Source organism: Artemia sp. Qi Xiang Cuo, chromosome 1 (genome assembly GCF_049724085.1).
Source record: "Artemia sp. Qi Xiang Cuo chromosome 1, ASM4972408v1, whole genome shotgun sequence".
In the NCBI taxonomy this organism is placed as follows: Eukaryota; Metazoa; Arthropoda; class Branchiopoda; order Anostraca; family Artemiidae; genus Artemia; species Artemia sp. Qi Xiang Cuo.
This window is the reverse complement of record NC_142794.1, coordinates 91,497,128-91,514,382: the sequence shown is the minus strand read 5'-3', so window position 1 is coordinate 91,514,382 and position 17,255 is coordinate 91,497,128. Positions and strand designations below refer to the sequence as shown.

The 17,255-nt window shown below is 33.5% G+C and overlaps 1 protein-coding gene across 1 annotated transcript in view; it reads right to left on the bottom strand.

Annotated features, from left to right (window-relative positions):
* The window catches only part of dally (division abnormally delayed protein), a 137,740-nt gene that overhangs the window by 9,370 nt on the left and 111,115 nt on the right, over positions 1–17,255 (bottom strand). Inside the window, exon 7 of the mRNA XM_089087746.1 lies at positions 8,170–8,296. Within this exon, the coding sequence (XP_088943872.1) occupies positions 8,170–8,296 (127 nt within the window). The remainder of the gene's footprint in view (positions 1–8,169; positions 8,297–17,255) is intronic.

Sequence of the window (17,255 nt, the reverse complement as noted above, 5' to 3'; positions counted from 1 at the left end):
AAAAACCTAACACTTGGCTTAATCTGATTAATCTGATTTCGATTTGATTAACCACAATTTACTCATAGGTAAACTTATAAATGAATTCCACATTGAAACTTTCCTTGTTAAGCTCGTTGCCTCTTTTCTCTCTAATAGATCTCAAGCAGTTAAATATCTAAATTGTTTCTCAGATCATCTCTCCATATTTAATGGCTTTCCTCAGGGGACTATTCTAGGCCCTCTCCTTTTTTCTCTTATGATTAACACCCTTTCAACCTTTAATGACAATAGGTGGAAATTTGTCGACGACTTGACAGTTTTAAGAAATGGGCATACTCCAAGATATTGCCTGTGAGGCCTCTTCCCTTGACATGACAGTTAACCCTTCTAAATCCGCAACACTTTTAATAACTTTCCTTAAGTATTCCCTCCCCTTTTTCTTGCTCCTATTCCTCCTGAAACCTCTGCTACATCACTCAAGATCCTTGGTATTACAATTTATTACAATTTGAAATGGGATGCCCATATAAATAATATCCTACGACAAACAAACTCCTAACTTCCCCCCCTTTAACTTTTAAATAAATTTAGTTACCCCCAATCACATTTACTGCAAGTATACATTTCTTTTGTGCGTCCCATATTAGAGTATGCTTGTCCTGTGTGGCACCCTGGCCTCTCAAATGAAGCAACACAAAAAATTGAAAATGTCCAAAAGAGAGCTCTAAGAATTATTTTTAAAAAGGGCAAGATACCATATTTGTATTTGTTAAATATTTCTAAATTAGAGACCCTCAAGCGAAAAAGAGATAATTTTTGCCTCTGTTGTGGTAAGTTGGCCCTTCTGAACCCACGTAATGCGAATTTTTTACCTGAATATCATGCACCTGGTAGAAATCATTCTCCACGAACTGTGTCACATCCTATCCCTGCCTTATCTCTCATTCTTTGTACTACCTTGCGGTATAAGAAATCTTTTATCCCTTTTTTTACTGATGTAATAAATAGTTGCTAATTTGTGCATAAATTTTATCTTATCTCTAACATGGTTAAATTTTAAAAAAACAAGTTTTTTTAACTGAAAGTAAGGAGCAACATTAAAACTTAAAACGAACAGAAACTATGCCGTACATAAAAGGGGGCTGTCCCCTCCTAAACGCCTCGTTCTTTAAGCTAAATTTTTTATTGTTTTAATTAGTAGCGTTGTTATAATTAATCAAATTTTAGTGTCAAGAGCGAGGTATTGATGAGGGGACCACCCCTTTCATATACGGAATACTTTCTGTTCTTTTTATTTTTTAATGTTGCTCCTTACTTTAAGTTAAAAAAACTTGTTTTTTTATTTAATTTTTGAACTTTTTGAATTAATAGAAGTTTTGATTTTGGCTCACCGTACACGCATAATTAAAATAAAATATTTGCATATTAATTTTACTTTTCTTTGGTTAAATGGCTTTCTCGAAAGTTGTTTAATTTTATTTACGAACATTTTTATTGGAAATAAATATACGTTACTTACGCATTAACTTGCATAACTAACTTCTATATTCATATATTTTTAAAACTTATACTAGGGAGTTTGCGCCTTAGTCAATACCTCGCTCTTTAAACTAAAGTTAAAATCTTTTTCCAATTCTTTAAAAATTACCCCTTAATCACAAAGGCCCTTAATTAGAATAAATAGCTCTTATGAAAGTACTAAAAAATCTTTGGCTTAAAGAGCGAGGTATTGACTAAGGGGCTAACCCAATCATAAACTTAATAATTTCTGTTCGTTTTAAGTTTTGATGTTGCTCCTTACTTCCAGTTGGAAAACTTGTTTATTTTTTTTATTTAATTTCTGATCGTTTTTTTTTTAAATAATGCTGGGAAATCCGGCGACCCCTTCATTGCAATGTCTCTTCCGCCATGAAAACTTCCTACATGGAAAGATCCTCAAACATAACCCAAGACCCCCCCCACTACCAGAAAAAAATCCCCCTTGAAAACGTCTGAATATTTCCCAATAATCAATACTATATGTAAACACTGGGTAAAGTTCATAACTTTCAGCCCTCCCCCCGGGAACTTTGGGGGATTAAGTCATCCTAAAAGACACATTTTTGACCATGCTGAACAAAATTGGTATCTCAAAATTTTGATCGGGTGACTTTGGGAAAAAAATGAGCGTGGGAGGGAGTCTAGTTGCCCTCCATTTTTTTGGTCACTTAAAAAGGGCACTAGAACTTTTAAATTCCGTTTGAATGAGCCCTCCTACGATATTCTAGGACCAAGGGGTCAATACGATCCCCCCAGGAAAAAAAAACAAAAAAAAAAACAAATAAACACGCATCCGTGATCTTTCTTCTGGCAAAAAATACAAAATTCCACATTTTTGCAGATAGGTTATTGAAACCTCAACAGTAGGGTTCTCTGATACACTGAATCTGATGGTGTGATTTTCATTAAGATTCTATAGCTTTTAGAGGGTCTTTCCCCCTTTTTTTGAAAATCAGCCAAATTTTCTCGGGCGCGTAACTTTTGATGGGTAGGATTAAAATTGATGAAACTTATATATTTGAAATCAGTATTAAAATCTGATTCTTTTTATGTATCTATTGGTACCAAAATCCCGTTTTTTACCGTTTCGGTTACAATTGAGCCGGGTCGCTCCTTACTTAACAGTTCGTGGTAGTTTTATCAGGTTTTATATCTTTTTAACTAGTTGCCATTTTGCAGATTTTAATATTAGTGAAAAAGGAGTCATAGACATCCAATATTTATTTATTTTTATTTTTTTGCATTGGTTGTTACTCTTTTAGTATTGTTGCTTTTGCTTAAATTTTCTTGTTTATTTGTTTTTTTACGGAATTGAATATTTAATTTCGACCCCTCGTGACTTTTGATAGTAAATCTTCTAAAAAAAGACATATATATCTATCTATCCATGAGCCCTCCTACGATATTCTAGGACCACGGGGTCGATACGATCACCCCAGGGAAAAAAAAAAAAAAAAAAAAAAAAGCATCCGTGATCTTTCTTCTGGCAAAAAATAAAAAATTCCACATTTTTGCAGATAGGTTATTGAAACCTCAACAGTAGGGTTCTCTGATACGCTGAATCTGATGGAGTGATTTTCATTAAGATTCTATAGCTTTTAGAGGGTCTTTCCCCCTTTTTTTTAAAAATCAGCCGAATTTTCTCAGGCGCGTAACTCTTGATGGGTAGGATTAAAATTGATGAAACTTATATATTTGAAATCAGTATTAAAATCTGATTCTTTTTATGTATCTATTGGTACCAAAATCCCGTTTTTTACCGTTTCGGTTACAATTGAGCCGGGTCGCTCCTTACTTAACAGTTCGTGGTAGTTTTATCAGGTTTTATATCTTTTTAACTAGTTACCATTTTGCAGTTTTTAATATAACTGACAAAGGAATCATATAGCATTCCGAAATTTATTTATTTTTATTTTATTTTTGTTTGCATTGTTTGCCAATTTTTTGTTGTTGTTGTGCTTTTGTTATGATTTTCTTGTTTATTTGTTTTTTTATGGACTTCGAAATTCGAATTCGGCCCTTCAGGGCTTGTGATAGTAATTTCTCGAAATAAATATCTATCTATCTATCCATCCATTCATAAGCGACCCTGATTGATCCGAAGTGATCATGACTAGGCCCAGATTTTATAGCCCTATGCTGAAAGAATTCATGAGCGCAATAAATATACAACCAATTCTTTTACGTGATTAAATAAAAAAAAACAAGTTTTTAAACTGAGAGTAAGGAGCAACATTAACACTTAAACCGAACCGAAATTAGTCCGTACCTTACAGGAGCGGTTCCCTCCTCAACACTTCGCTCTTTACATTAAATGTTTTTATTGTTTTAAAACATAATGTTTTTACGCCTATTATAATTTTATCGTAAAGAGTAAAGCGTTGTGGAGGGGAAAGCCCCTTGCATATACGGAATAATATCTGGTCCTTTTTAAGTTTTAATGTCGCTCCTTACTTTCAGTTTAAAAAACTTGTTTTTTTTTATTTAATTTCTGATCGTTTTTTAGTTAATGCAGCTTTTATTTGCATAAAAATTTTACTTTTCTTTTGCTAAATGGATGTCTTTACAAATTAACTTACGTAACTAACTTCTATATTCGTATATTTTTCTTCTGGCAAAAAATACAAAGTTGCAGATTTTTGCAGATATGAGCTTGAAACCTATGTAATAGGGTTTTCTGATACGCTGAATCTGACGGTGTGATTTTCATAAAAATTCTTTCACTTGTAGGGGATGTTTCCCCCCTCTTTAAGAAATAGAGTAAATTTTATCAGGCTAGTAGCATTTGATGAGTAATACTAAAATTAATAAAATATATATATTTAGAATCAGCATTATAAACACATTCTTTTGATACATTAATTGACATGAAAATTCCATTTTTAAAAGTTTCGATTACTATTGAGCCTTATCGATTTTATTTATTGTTTTTTTTTTATTACGTAATTGTGAATAAGTATATAAGGGGGTTTTTACTGTACTCAATACCATCAATTTTAATTTAAAATTAAAAACAATTTCTTAGTAAAAAAAAACATAAAAAATACGTCATTTTAATTATACTATATATCTCTGTTGAAAGCACTAAAAAATACTGTAGCGTAAATAACAAGGTCTTGACTTGGGGGAGAACCCCCTCACATACGTTATAATTTCTGTTTGTTTTAAGTTTTAATATTCCTTCTAACATTTCAGTTGAAAAAACTTGTATGTTTTTTTTAATTTCTGCTCGTTTTTTAAATAATGCTTGGAAATCCAGCGCCCCCTTCATAGAAATGTCCCTTACCCCAAAGAAACATCCTCTACGGAAATATTCTCCAGAGTAACCCCCTCCTCTAGCCCCCCCCTTCAGAAAAAATCCTTCCTGAAAATGGTTGTATACTTCCCAATAACCAATAAATAATGCTGGCAAGTCCGGCGCCCCCTTCTTGACAATTTCCGTTCCCCCATGAAAACTTCCTTCATGAACAGATCCTCCAACATAACCCCCGACCCCCCCATCCCTCCCCCTACCACAAAAAAAACCTCCTGAAAACTTCTGTATACTTCCGAATAACCAATACTATATGCTAACATTGGGCAAAGCTCATAACTTTTAGCCCTCCCTCTGGGTACTTCGGAGGATTAAGCCATCCTAAAAGACATATTTATCATATTTTCGACCATACTGAACAAAATGGCTATCTCAAAATTTTGATCGGGTGACTTTGGGAAAAAAATAAGCGTGGGAGGGAGCCTAGTTGCCCTCCATTTTTTTTGGTCACTTAAAAAGGGAACTAGAACTTTCAATTTCCGTTCCAATAAGCCCTCCCACGATATTCTAGGACCACTGGGTCGATACGATCACCCCTGGGGAAAAAAAAAATAATAATAATAATAAACACGCATCAGTGATCTTTCTTCTGGCAAAAAATGTAAAATTCCACATTTTTGTAGATAGGAGCTTGAAACCTCTACAGTAGGGTTCTCTGATACGCTGAATATGATGGTTTGGTTTTCATTAAGGCTCTATAACTTTTAGAGGGTCTCTTCCCCCTTTTTTGAAAATCAGCCAAATTTTCTCAGGCGCGTAACTTTTGATGGGTAGCACTAAACTTGATTAAAGTTATATATATGAAATCAGCATTGAAATATGATTCTTTTGATGTATCTATTGGTATCAAAAACCCGTTTTCTTGAGTGTCGGTTACCATTGAGCCGGGTCGCTCCTTACTTGCAGTTCGTTACCACGAACTGTTTGATTCCAACTGAAAATTTTTTCAGGAAAAGCAAATCAATCAAATCTTCCATTCTTGAGACACTGTGAAAATACTTGCTTCTTATTCCATTGCAACTGACTTTGTATAAGAGGCAATCTAGAAGGAAGGTGGCTTAACTGCCAAAGTTCTAATCTATCTAATTATATATTACTCCAAATAAGTAAAGTAATTTGATATAACTGTTTTAATATATATTTTTCCTATCCAAATTAGAAATTCTAAATAATTTTGGTTTCTTAAACAAGGAACGAGCGAACGTCTCAGGTCTCATCACCAAAGCTGGATGTGTACTACTAAGTGGGAAAATGGGTTCAGGCAAAACAAGTCAGGATACTCTTAGCGCCACCATCTCCGTGCTAAAATAAAATCGTCGAATTCTCAGGTGGCAAAACTATAGGAAAAGGGTATGGACAGGCTGATGCACCTTTGCAACCCTTGGATGAATTTCAACAAGGGGTATATTGAGAGGTAGCTGAATAGCTTAACTTTTGCGTGACTATGATTAGAAGGATTTTTTCACTTTTTGGTTTTTCTTATTTTGAACCGCAATTACTTTTTAAACAGCCCTTGTACACAAATCCCTGTATACAAATTCTATAGCAGTCTTTTTGCTTAATCACAAAGGCATTTTTTATTTTAGTGTAAAGAGCGAGAAGTTAGAGAGAGGGTAGCTCTTTCCGCTCCTAATATAGGTGATAATTTATCTTTGTTCTGAACTCTAATATTTTTCTTTACTTTCATTTGAAGAAACCTGTCGTTTTTAATTTCTTTTCGTTTTTAATTGAATACTAGAATTCTACTAGATGGGAAAAGCGCTACTGGTCTGTCAGTTGCGACTTTTCAAATCAAAGTTTAGCTTTTGTAGACAAATGATTCGAGTAAAGACCTCATTTCGAATATATATTTTTCAAAATTTTTACTTGCCAAAATTAAGCAATCGTCTCCGCAGTAAGAAGGGAGCTCTCACTCCTTTAACCCTCATACTGCACACAATAGAAGGAGGTCAGATTTCAATTACAGTGGATCCGCAGTTATCCGAGATACTGCGGACTGAGAGTACCTCGCATTAACAAAAAATCAGATAACATGGACTCTTTAAGCAGTCAACAAGGAGACATGAGGTAAACTGCATGAAATTCAACCAGAGCTGTTAGATAGGTGCATATTTTTTGTATTATAAATGAAAAATGACGATAGTAATGCAACATGATTACCAATGATAGCGATTTCGCATTGCGCAGTGACTTAGTCAAATAGAGTTTTATTTTTGTTCACGGTACCCTCAACATCACAGTATATTAGATTTTTATCTAAATAGGGCAATAATTATATTAGTGAAAATAGAGTAAAAATAAATTCTAAATTTTTTTAAAATATTCATCAAAGTTGGAAAGAAGATAATCTATCGATACAGGTATTAAATTTCCCTTTCATTACAATTCTTATTGATCCAAATTTAAAATAAGCGCTGTTTTGAGATCAAGTTATTTTCTTAGACCAGCCCTCCTCCCTCATCAAATTTGCTTTAGCTTGGGGTCTAAATTTCCACGGTAGCTAGAAGCCTAGTAAGAGACGATCAAGTCTCATAGTGTCTATTAAGGATTCTATTATATGTCTAATCATGATTGTATTCGTAATTCAAAATTGAACGAATTGAACTTAACTGTCTGTGATCAATTAATGCTTGGATATACATCAAGCTCTTCTGAATAGTGAATTTTCTAACAGTCCAAAACATTAATAAATATTTATAAATTCAACTAATTTGGGAAAAAAACTTTTTTTAATCTTCTTATTTAATCTATGTGAATACCCGGATTCGGATTCATCTAGGATCCGAGTCATTTTTATGTAACACAGAGTCGACAAAATCGTCACTCCCAGGGAAATTTGTAACTCTAGTTCAGATGCGGTTTTAGGGGGACAGAGAAGGCACTTACCCCGGGCCCAAAAATTCTAGGGGCCCAAAATTTTAAATAAACAATCTAACAGATATCGTAATTTTGTAACTTTTGCAATTTTATTTTTATTAAAATAAAGTAGAGGGCGCGGTTGACGATAAATATAAGCAAATTGAATCCAGAATTTTCCTTTTTCCGACATTTTCATTACCATTCCTAACGAAATAATTAAAACAAGATAATTAATAATTTTGTAGAGGCTAAGGAAAATAAAGCTGGATTTAGATAAACAGAAATTTTTGTTTTTAAATGAGAATTTTGTTAAAATTTGACTTGAAAGTTCTTGGGTGACAAGAGGGGGAGGTGGCTAATTAAAATTTTACCCAGGGCACAAGAGAGGCGAGAACCGCCACTGCCTTAGTTAGACATCCAAATTTTCTTTGCCAAAATTGAGAATTAAACAAACTGAATAATTTCACTTGACTGACCTGTCGCGCAGTTTGCAATTTTCGATTCAAATCGGCAACAATAGCAGTGGCATTCGTTTCTTGAAACTTCATTTCAGGATTGTATTTCTGCTCAGCGATCCCAATACCTCCAATCGTCTTTGAATACCTGCCGAAATCGAATAATCATAATTCTATCTTCAGGCAGTAAGAACCAAAATAAAAGAAAGACTTTTTTATATATATATATATATATATTAAAATTAAAAAAAAACATATATGTGTGACAATAGAAAACCGATATTTATCATATGGGTCTGAAAGGGGAGTAAAGTATGGCCTCTTCTAGTGTTTTTCTTCCTACCGATGAGACTAACGAAGTCCCCAATTTGGTTGTATACTTCCTAAGGTGTAATCCCCCTATGGTCTTTATTACATCGATCAGGACGGGGCTTAATTCGGCCAGCAACTTTGATTACATTAGGGATAGGCTTCATGATTGAGGTCACGACGGATGTGCGTGGTACCCCAAGACTGGGAAAATAGGTCAATTCTGTCAAAACCAAAATTGTTAGGACTTGTTAGGAGTTTCAGACGCTCATATCCCAGGGGTAAGAGACATGAAACTCGGTGATATATAATTAACTTATTCAGGTAGGAAGGGTGGAGTACACACGCAGGGAGCAGGACTTTTGATAAGTAAGGAAACTTCTAAATCTTGCTTAGGTTGGTAATGTATAAATAATAAACTATAGTCGTTCGTTTTACGACTAAAAAAGACAAGGTATGAGTCATATTAGAAAATGCCCATGTAGAACCGATTGACGGAGATTATAGTAAAGAACATCCTAGACGGTTAATCATTTTGTTCAAAAGCTTCTGTCAATCAATTGATTAAAGCATGATTAACCATCTAGGAACCTGTTTGACACTTGAGTCTAGCGTTTACGGTGACTAATAGAAAGTTTGAGTGCCTCAATCAGCTCCTAGACGGTAAATCATGCTTTAATCAATTGATTGACGGAAGCTCTTGATCAAAATGATTGATTGTCTAGGGTTTCCTTAACTGTCTTGCAATTTTACAGTTACAAGAGCGCTGCTGCCCTGCCTAGCTTGTGATTCTAGTGATTTTGAAGTTGTGACTTTTGAATTGGGCTTTTTTTTTTGTGTCTTTTTTTTCCTGTGTCTTCATGTCCATCGAGTGGTAACGGGAAGACTACGTTTAATTCGTTTTTGTTGTAAATTAATTGTTGAACTAAAAGCCTAAAAGAGCTCTAAACTGTGTGAATTTCACTCAAACAGAATAGATTACAATTCACAAATATACTTCACCGGCTTTTAACTCCTTTAGTTAAGGATAATAATTTGTTTCAAGCAAACACTATAAAATCTCTCATAAATTATTCAATCTCAACCTATTGACTTTTCGATTTTAACCATGCCAACTATCAACCACAGATAAATCATTATTAACGTGTGGCACAAAACAATACTACGAGAGGATATTCTTTGGGAACACCATTTATACAATCACAGATTACATCACATTGTTTTATACACTTTTCTTTTAATCTATAGAATAGCTACATTTTAATAATCTTCAAATTATCACCTATGAAATATTTTTCAAAGTTGTCTACGCTCCGCTAGCTTGGTTAAATATAAAATTAATTTTTACGAAATGACTTTGCCTGGAATCCCTTATGACACTTACTTCTACTTGAAATCGATCTTCCGAACAGAGAATGTTAGTACACATTCTCTGTTGAATGCCCCCCCCCCTCCCTAAGCCCATGGTCGTATAGTCACCGTTAAAGTTACCACCTCTTAATTATTGCTCAAATTTTTTATAAATCCTAAAGTTAAAATAGATGGACATAGACATAGATAAAAGATGGCGCAATGAACTGACAATTTTCAGAATCAAAATATCTACGTCAATACTACTCCCATGGCTATAAATCGAAGGAGGAAGTAAAAAAAGTCACAATAAAAAGAATATATTATATAAAATATAGTAATAATTTATCTAGTATACTATAGTTATTAACTATTACAAAATGCTTATATACTTTTTTCAAATGGATTAATCCATTGTTTGTGAATCTTGGAAAGGTTCAAATTGATTAGTGCGATCAAGAAGTTTTCACCTTTGCATGTTAGATCAATCATTCAAAACATTCTACCATCGACAAGATTGTATTATCAGAAGTTCCGACGAACTATTAACACGGGCGTGGGGGGATAGTGAGGTATTTGCACTTCAATGATAAGAAACTGAAAACCCAAATGACAGGTGCCCAATAGAATGAAATAATAACAAGTAAAATATTTGTCTTATACGAATAAAAGGCAGGAGTAGAAAACGGCCAATTATACTTTTTCTACTTAAAAGGTAAACAGTTGAGAAAACTGTATTTTCTTTCAGAAAAACAAAATATTGTAACAGTCAGATATACCGTCCTCTCAATGAGCATGAACTCACGAATAGACTTGTGCAGGGGCGTAATTTACTATAGGACAAAGGGACAGTTTTTTTTTAGTACATCTTTGCCTTTATAGTATTATTGGCTCATTTTTTTATATTTAACTTGGTAATTTTCACCTAACTTGGGAAAAACGGTCCTAACTCCCCCCCCCCCCCCCAGGATTTTGATTAAAATGCAGCCCTGACTATTGGCATATTTTTATAAACAAAAGGAATGTCAAAGAACAGTGAGCGATAAGTAATTTTTTAAGAATGCAGGTTGATAGCTATCAGTAAATGTATTTCCTCTTTTTAAGTTGATGTCCATATCAGTAAAGTTGAATTTCGCTTAAGTTTCTATATTAGGCACGAAACCAGAAAGACAACCATTGGGCTTCAATAAAATATACAAAGGAAACAGTCCATCAAATAAAGACTAAGGAAGTAATTGTAGTTCAATTAGAAGTGAGAAATTAGCGATACTGACACAGCACAGTAGTTAATAAGCTTAATGAAGATTGTAATTTAAATTAATTTATGTTAATGCTTTCCAAATTTTAACTACAAGACACTATTTCCTATTGATGTTTTTCCTTTCACTTTAGAGGTTTAAGTGCCTGCACGTATTGACTATTGCAGCCACCACGCTTTGAATGAATTAAATAGCCACGATATAGCCTTGTAATTAAGAAAACAGTTCATTACTAAAGCTGAAGATAGTTAATAAATAACTAATATTTTAAATTAATTTTAATGAAAGATTATAAATTAAGTCATAATTAAATTACCTCTTTTTTAATTGGTGTTTTCCTTTTACATAAGAGATTTTAGTGCTTGCGCACATTGACTATGGCTATGCTAATTAAAATTAATTATAATGATCAAAGTTACAATAAAATGGCATATATAAAATAAGAAGGAAAAAAGCAGTATTTAAACGGTTGATTAGTTGATAAGGTTAAATAAAATTCGGACTATAATTTTTTATTGGTGTTTTTTTCTCTTACACCAGATTTTTGTACTCCTTACATATATTACCTATACCAATTCAGATGGCAATATGAAGGTACAGTATGATCTCAACCCAGACTAGACTGTAGCCACATTTGACCATAAAACCAAAATGGTCAGGGCGCGCGAGTACATAGCCAATTACGTATCATTTCATTATTTGTCGAACTGAACAATGTTCTGCTTTTTCCAGCATAAGTCTGACTTTTTCATTAGTTAAGATTAAAGGCCAAAGGTTTTGAGCTTAGAAAAGAAGGAAGTTCGGAACAACAATTTTTCTATACATAAGATAAATCTGAAAAAAGATACAAAGACACAATAATAGCTGGCAAAAACTGGGAACAACTTATGGATTATAGAGGTTTTTCAAACCAGTTTCTTATCATTTCAATTTTTCTGCTTATACAGTAAAAATTTGCGTTAAAATTAAGTAGACAAATAACAGTTCAAATAAGGATAAATCCTTTTATAAGACGGTAAAATCACAATAAAAAAATACTGATGTGTGATCAAACTGTCTAGTTTTTTTTATTGTTTTTGTACTGTCTAATAAAAGGATTTATCCTTATTCGAACAGCTATTCATCGTCATGGAAAGACAGTGTGGTCCTTGAAAATACCTAAAATTAAAGAGAAAAGCAATTTTTATCCATAGGTATAACAACGGTCTGGTTCAAGCATAAGACTAGTAGCACAGTCACTTAAATTCAGCACACAAAATCAATAGCCTTATCTGTGTTTTTAATTATCTCATTATGTCCCCAGGGTAATTCAAAGCTTCTGATTTTACACGATGGCATGTCTCATTGAGACACTCGCAGTATATAACGTGATTTATCAGCAGATACATCCTCATAAGCCATTTTTTGCTGATGTCTACAGTCCTTCTGGTTGTACAATTAATGGATTGCTGATAACAGGGAAAAATATCAAATGCACTTTTCACTTTTTTTCCGTCTCTTCGGCAAAATTTGTGTTGTACAAAATGATGTGGACAGAGCAATTATCAAAGCATAAATATTGTCTTCCAAGTCTTGACTTAGAAAAAAAGAGATAAACAACAAACAAATCGAGAAGGTTATGAAAAATGGCACCTCAGTTTTAATGTGCAGCAAAGGCGCAAACTTGCTATGGGGCAGGGGGCGAAAGCCCCTCCTAAACCTCTCCCCCCCCAGCTGAAATTTAGTTTCTTCGAAAAGCTTGTCAAAACTAAGATAAGCCTGCATAATTCAAGCATCCACATAAACGAATAATTTTTCTTTAGGTGGCTATATATTTACCTTTATAGTGCTTTTATTGCACTATATAGCACCTTTATGGTACCAAATGGCTCCTTTTTCAGTTTTTACTGTCATTTTCACTTGATTCATGAAAATGTGCTCCAGCTTTGCCCCCCCCTCCCCAGGATTTTGACGAAATAACGCCACTGATGTGCAAGATTATTAAGGAGCGACCCGACTCAATAGTAACCGAAACTCTAAAAAACGGAATCTTGATACGAATAGCTACATCAAAAGAATCAGATTATTATTCTGATTTCAAATATATAAATTTCACCAAGTGTAGTCTTACCCGTCAAAAGTTACGCACCTGATAAAATTTGCTCATATTTGTTATTTTTCTTGTTTTTTCCCCAGGGGTGATCATATCGACCCAGGGGTCCTAGAATATCGCGGAGGGGATCATTCAAACGGAAATTAAAAGTTCTATTACCCTTTTTAAGTAACCAAAAAAATTGAGGGCAACTAGGCTCCGTCCCACGCTCATTTTTTCCCAAAGTCACCCAATCAAAATTTTGAGATAGCCATTTTGTTCAGCATGGTCGGAAAAAATACAATAACTTTGCCTTTCAGGATGACTTAATCCCCTACAGTCCCCGGGGAAAGGTATGCAAGTTATGAACTTTGCCCAGTGTTTACATATAGTATTGATTACGGAAGAGACCCTTTTGATTGCAGTTCATATAGACCCATCACTGTTGCTTGCAATATTGGCAAAGGAGGTTTGGGGGGAGGAAGTTTACTTTAAAGCGGGGATGAGTAGTGAGGATTTAAGATAGGTAATTTCGGTTCGTGGTAATTTTTTGGGTATTGGAGAAAGGAGGATATATATTCGGAATTATAGGATTAAAAATGGTACATATCAGTGTCCTATATGTGAAGAAGAGGAAGATCTTATCCATTTTATGGGTACATGCCAGGAGTTAAGAAATTTGAGGAGGGAAGTGTTTTCAACAGATTTTGGAGGGGTGGATTGGTTTGAAAAAATTTTAAAAAGTAGAAATTTTGATGATTTTAGAAGGTTGGGTAAATTTGTAAGAGTGGGTATGGCACATAGAGAAACTTTTTTGATGAATTGTGTGTAATTTAATGTGTGTTTTTTTTTGTATTTATTTTTGTTTTGTTATTTTGCCATGGCCCGAAAAGGCTTTTGTTGCAATAAATATCTATCTATCTATCTATTAGTAAGGTTTTTGAATATTTCTGCTCCCATATATTATTGAACGAACACCGAAAGACTCAAACCAATTTAGATTTCAACCTCGTATTGGGTGTCAACATGCGCATAAGGTTTTAGCTTCAACTCTTTATAATGCCCAGTCTAAAGGTTACGAATTACTTATCTGCACTTTGGATTTATCTAAACCTTTTGACAGAATTTTCCGTGCACAAATGTGGCATTCCTTGTCAGAGTTTCGGATAAACTCGTCGGTCATACATTTACTTAAGTTTTGGTATAATAATTCGTTTCCTTATTGAAAATCTGGTACAGGGTTCTGCGGTACTATACCAGTTCAATCTGGAGTACGAGAGGGTAGAGTGCTGTCAGTTTATCTATTTAATACTGGCATTCAAAATATGGTGTTAGGAATCAAGCCTTCTTAGTTTTATAATTCACCTCATGTGTCTTATATTGCGTATGCGGACAACCTGCTAGTTTCAAGCCGAACTAAGTCTATTTTGGCATTATCGGTGCAACGTATTTCTATGATGTTTCGGGATGTTGGTCTGTTTTTGAATTTTGATAAATGCGAATATTTAGTTTTCAATCTCAAATCATCAGCTCATAATTTGTCCTGTGGATCCTCAGTAATTCGCAATGTCACGAGTTTACGGTGGTTAGGAATTAGTATTTGTTCTATATTCCCTTTTTTGCGACTCCAAGTTCTGAGAGATGTTAAAGAAAAGTTTAAGATTGGTTATGCGAAAATTGTACCTAACCGTGAAAAATTCATGCTGAGCTTTAGCTAAAATGTATCCTACATATTGTGACCATCCTGTCTTGCTTTTAAGTAGTATATGTCCTTTATTGAACAAGAATAGCCTGAGACAGATCTTTATTGCTTACTATAGATATTATAAATTTTTACTGTACTTCCCCACTTCATATAGCAATAGATACAATATTGGGAAGCATGGTGCTATCAATGTTATCCAATCGTTTGAATTGCTTAATAATAATTTGACAAGAAATGCATTTGTGTCCTTAGGCCCAAACCATAATATTATCCGTGTGTTTTTGTCCGTGACTAAGGTTTAAGTTATCTATCTTTCTGTGTATTTGATATTTCATCCTTTTTAGTGTAATTTACTCCGCTTGTTTTGTATAAAAGTGGGTTATAAATAAATTGTTATTATTATTATATCCAAAATGTCCCGACGAAATTTTAATTTTGAATATTCGATAGGTTTCCTATAGTAACTAAAATTTTCTTTTCTATGAATTTTAATCTCGGCCTTCTCACTTACTTTGCTCCAAGTATCTCTGAAAGTCCATACCAATGTACCCACCTTCAATCTCAGACCACATATATACTCTTTTTTAATAGTACTTTCGCAATGTTTAGCTTTACACTTACCCTCTGTGCTCCGTTTATCTACTCTGGCTCTAAAATCTCAAATAAAAAATCTCAAATAATCTTAAAAAAATTTTAAGTTTCAAACTTTCAAGTTCTTCTCCTTTCATCTTTTATTAGTCTTTCTATCTCTTCAAATCCATTCCAAACCTACACCCTAAATCTATTTTACACTTTGGACGTTACACGTTAGGGCGTCACAAGTTAGGACGCGTATATCTTCATCCACCGTAGGAATGTATATTTATAATAAATATATATATATATATATATATATATATATATATATATATATATATATATATATATATATATATTACATAATAAATCCATCAACACAGACCCCTGCGATACTAGTCCTACGACTCTACATGAAATGACCAGGTAAAAAGATACTTGGGACATTGTTTCACCGTTTTTTAAGTCAATAATAGTCCGATGACTGTGAATGGGTCAAAGGATATTGCCATATTTTGTTCTATATGACGGCATTAGCTATTGAGTTTAGGGAAAATTCGCACTAGAAAGAAAATACCTTGATCTTTGCCCATTCCATAACAATTTATAGAGGTGATACTGCACAATAAGTATTCAAAAACTTTGGAAAACTGGTAGCAAATTCTTGGGAAAAGCTAATACATAAGCAAATGATGTTTAAGGTTACACGTTTTTATGGCACCTATTTTTACGTCATTACGTAATTATAGAATTTGCGTATTTTTACGTATATTCTAATTATAATTACTGAATTACGTAATTCTAATTATAGAATTACGTATTTTTACGTAATTATAGAACGGATACTATCGAAAATAACAGGAAGAATCGTGATGGTAATAATATTCAAAGGAGCCCAGGACCTCCCCTCCATGTGTTGTTTTCAACAAATGAAATGACATCATTTCTATACAATCCTAAAAATCTCACATTTGCTTCTCACTCACTTGGACTATATGTCTTGGCTTTTTCTACAATTAGCCATGGCTTGATAGCTGCAACTTCTTGATTTTAATTCAAATCAAATGTTCTCTTTATGAAAAGGCAAACAAAAAATAAATTGAAAATAAAATCAGCTTCAAAATCAAAACGAATAATTTGTGAGGAAGGATACTGTCAGGAATTTTTTTTATAGATGGCGATAATGAGAGTACTCCCTATAGCAGTTTTATATTAATCAGTTTTCTTAGAAAATTCCAAATCAATGACGAAAAAGGCGCAAATTTTTTTTTTCTGCTATTTAAATTTATAAAATTGCACAAAAATGTTTTTTAATTTCGGTAAATTAAAAAAAAAATATTATGAATTGATGCAATAAATATTGGCGTAGCTTTGGTCACACAATATATATATGTTGGATCTAAACATTAGGCCAGTTGAAGACGAACAGTTACTATGCATTCTCTCGCGTTACGTGCAATCAGCTCCAATTTAATTTCGCTATGGAACCCAGGCCAGTTACAGGTATATTTATTCAATGTTTAAGTCTGTTGCACAAAACATAAAAAAAAAAACCCAAAGAAACTGGCTATATGCATGATACCAACCCTTTGCTTATTTACTCCTATTTCACTCTATTCATGGCCACATTTTCTTATTCAGGTTTTATTCCTACTGCTACTACTACTACTAACAACTTATTACGAAACCAGACCACCAGGAGCAAATAAAACTGCGTAAGGTCCTTCTACACCAGATTCTATTTGGAGGTTAACTCTTTCTTCGCTCTTGAGAAGTTCACAGCTAAAAAATATATTGAAAACATTCTTTTAAGTTAGGTTTTGATGTAGAGTATTCA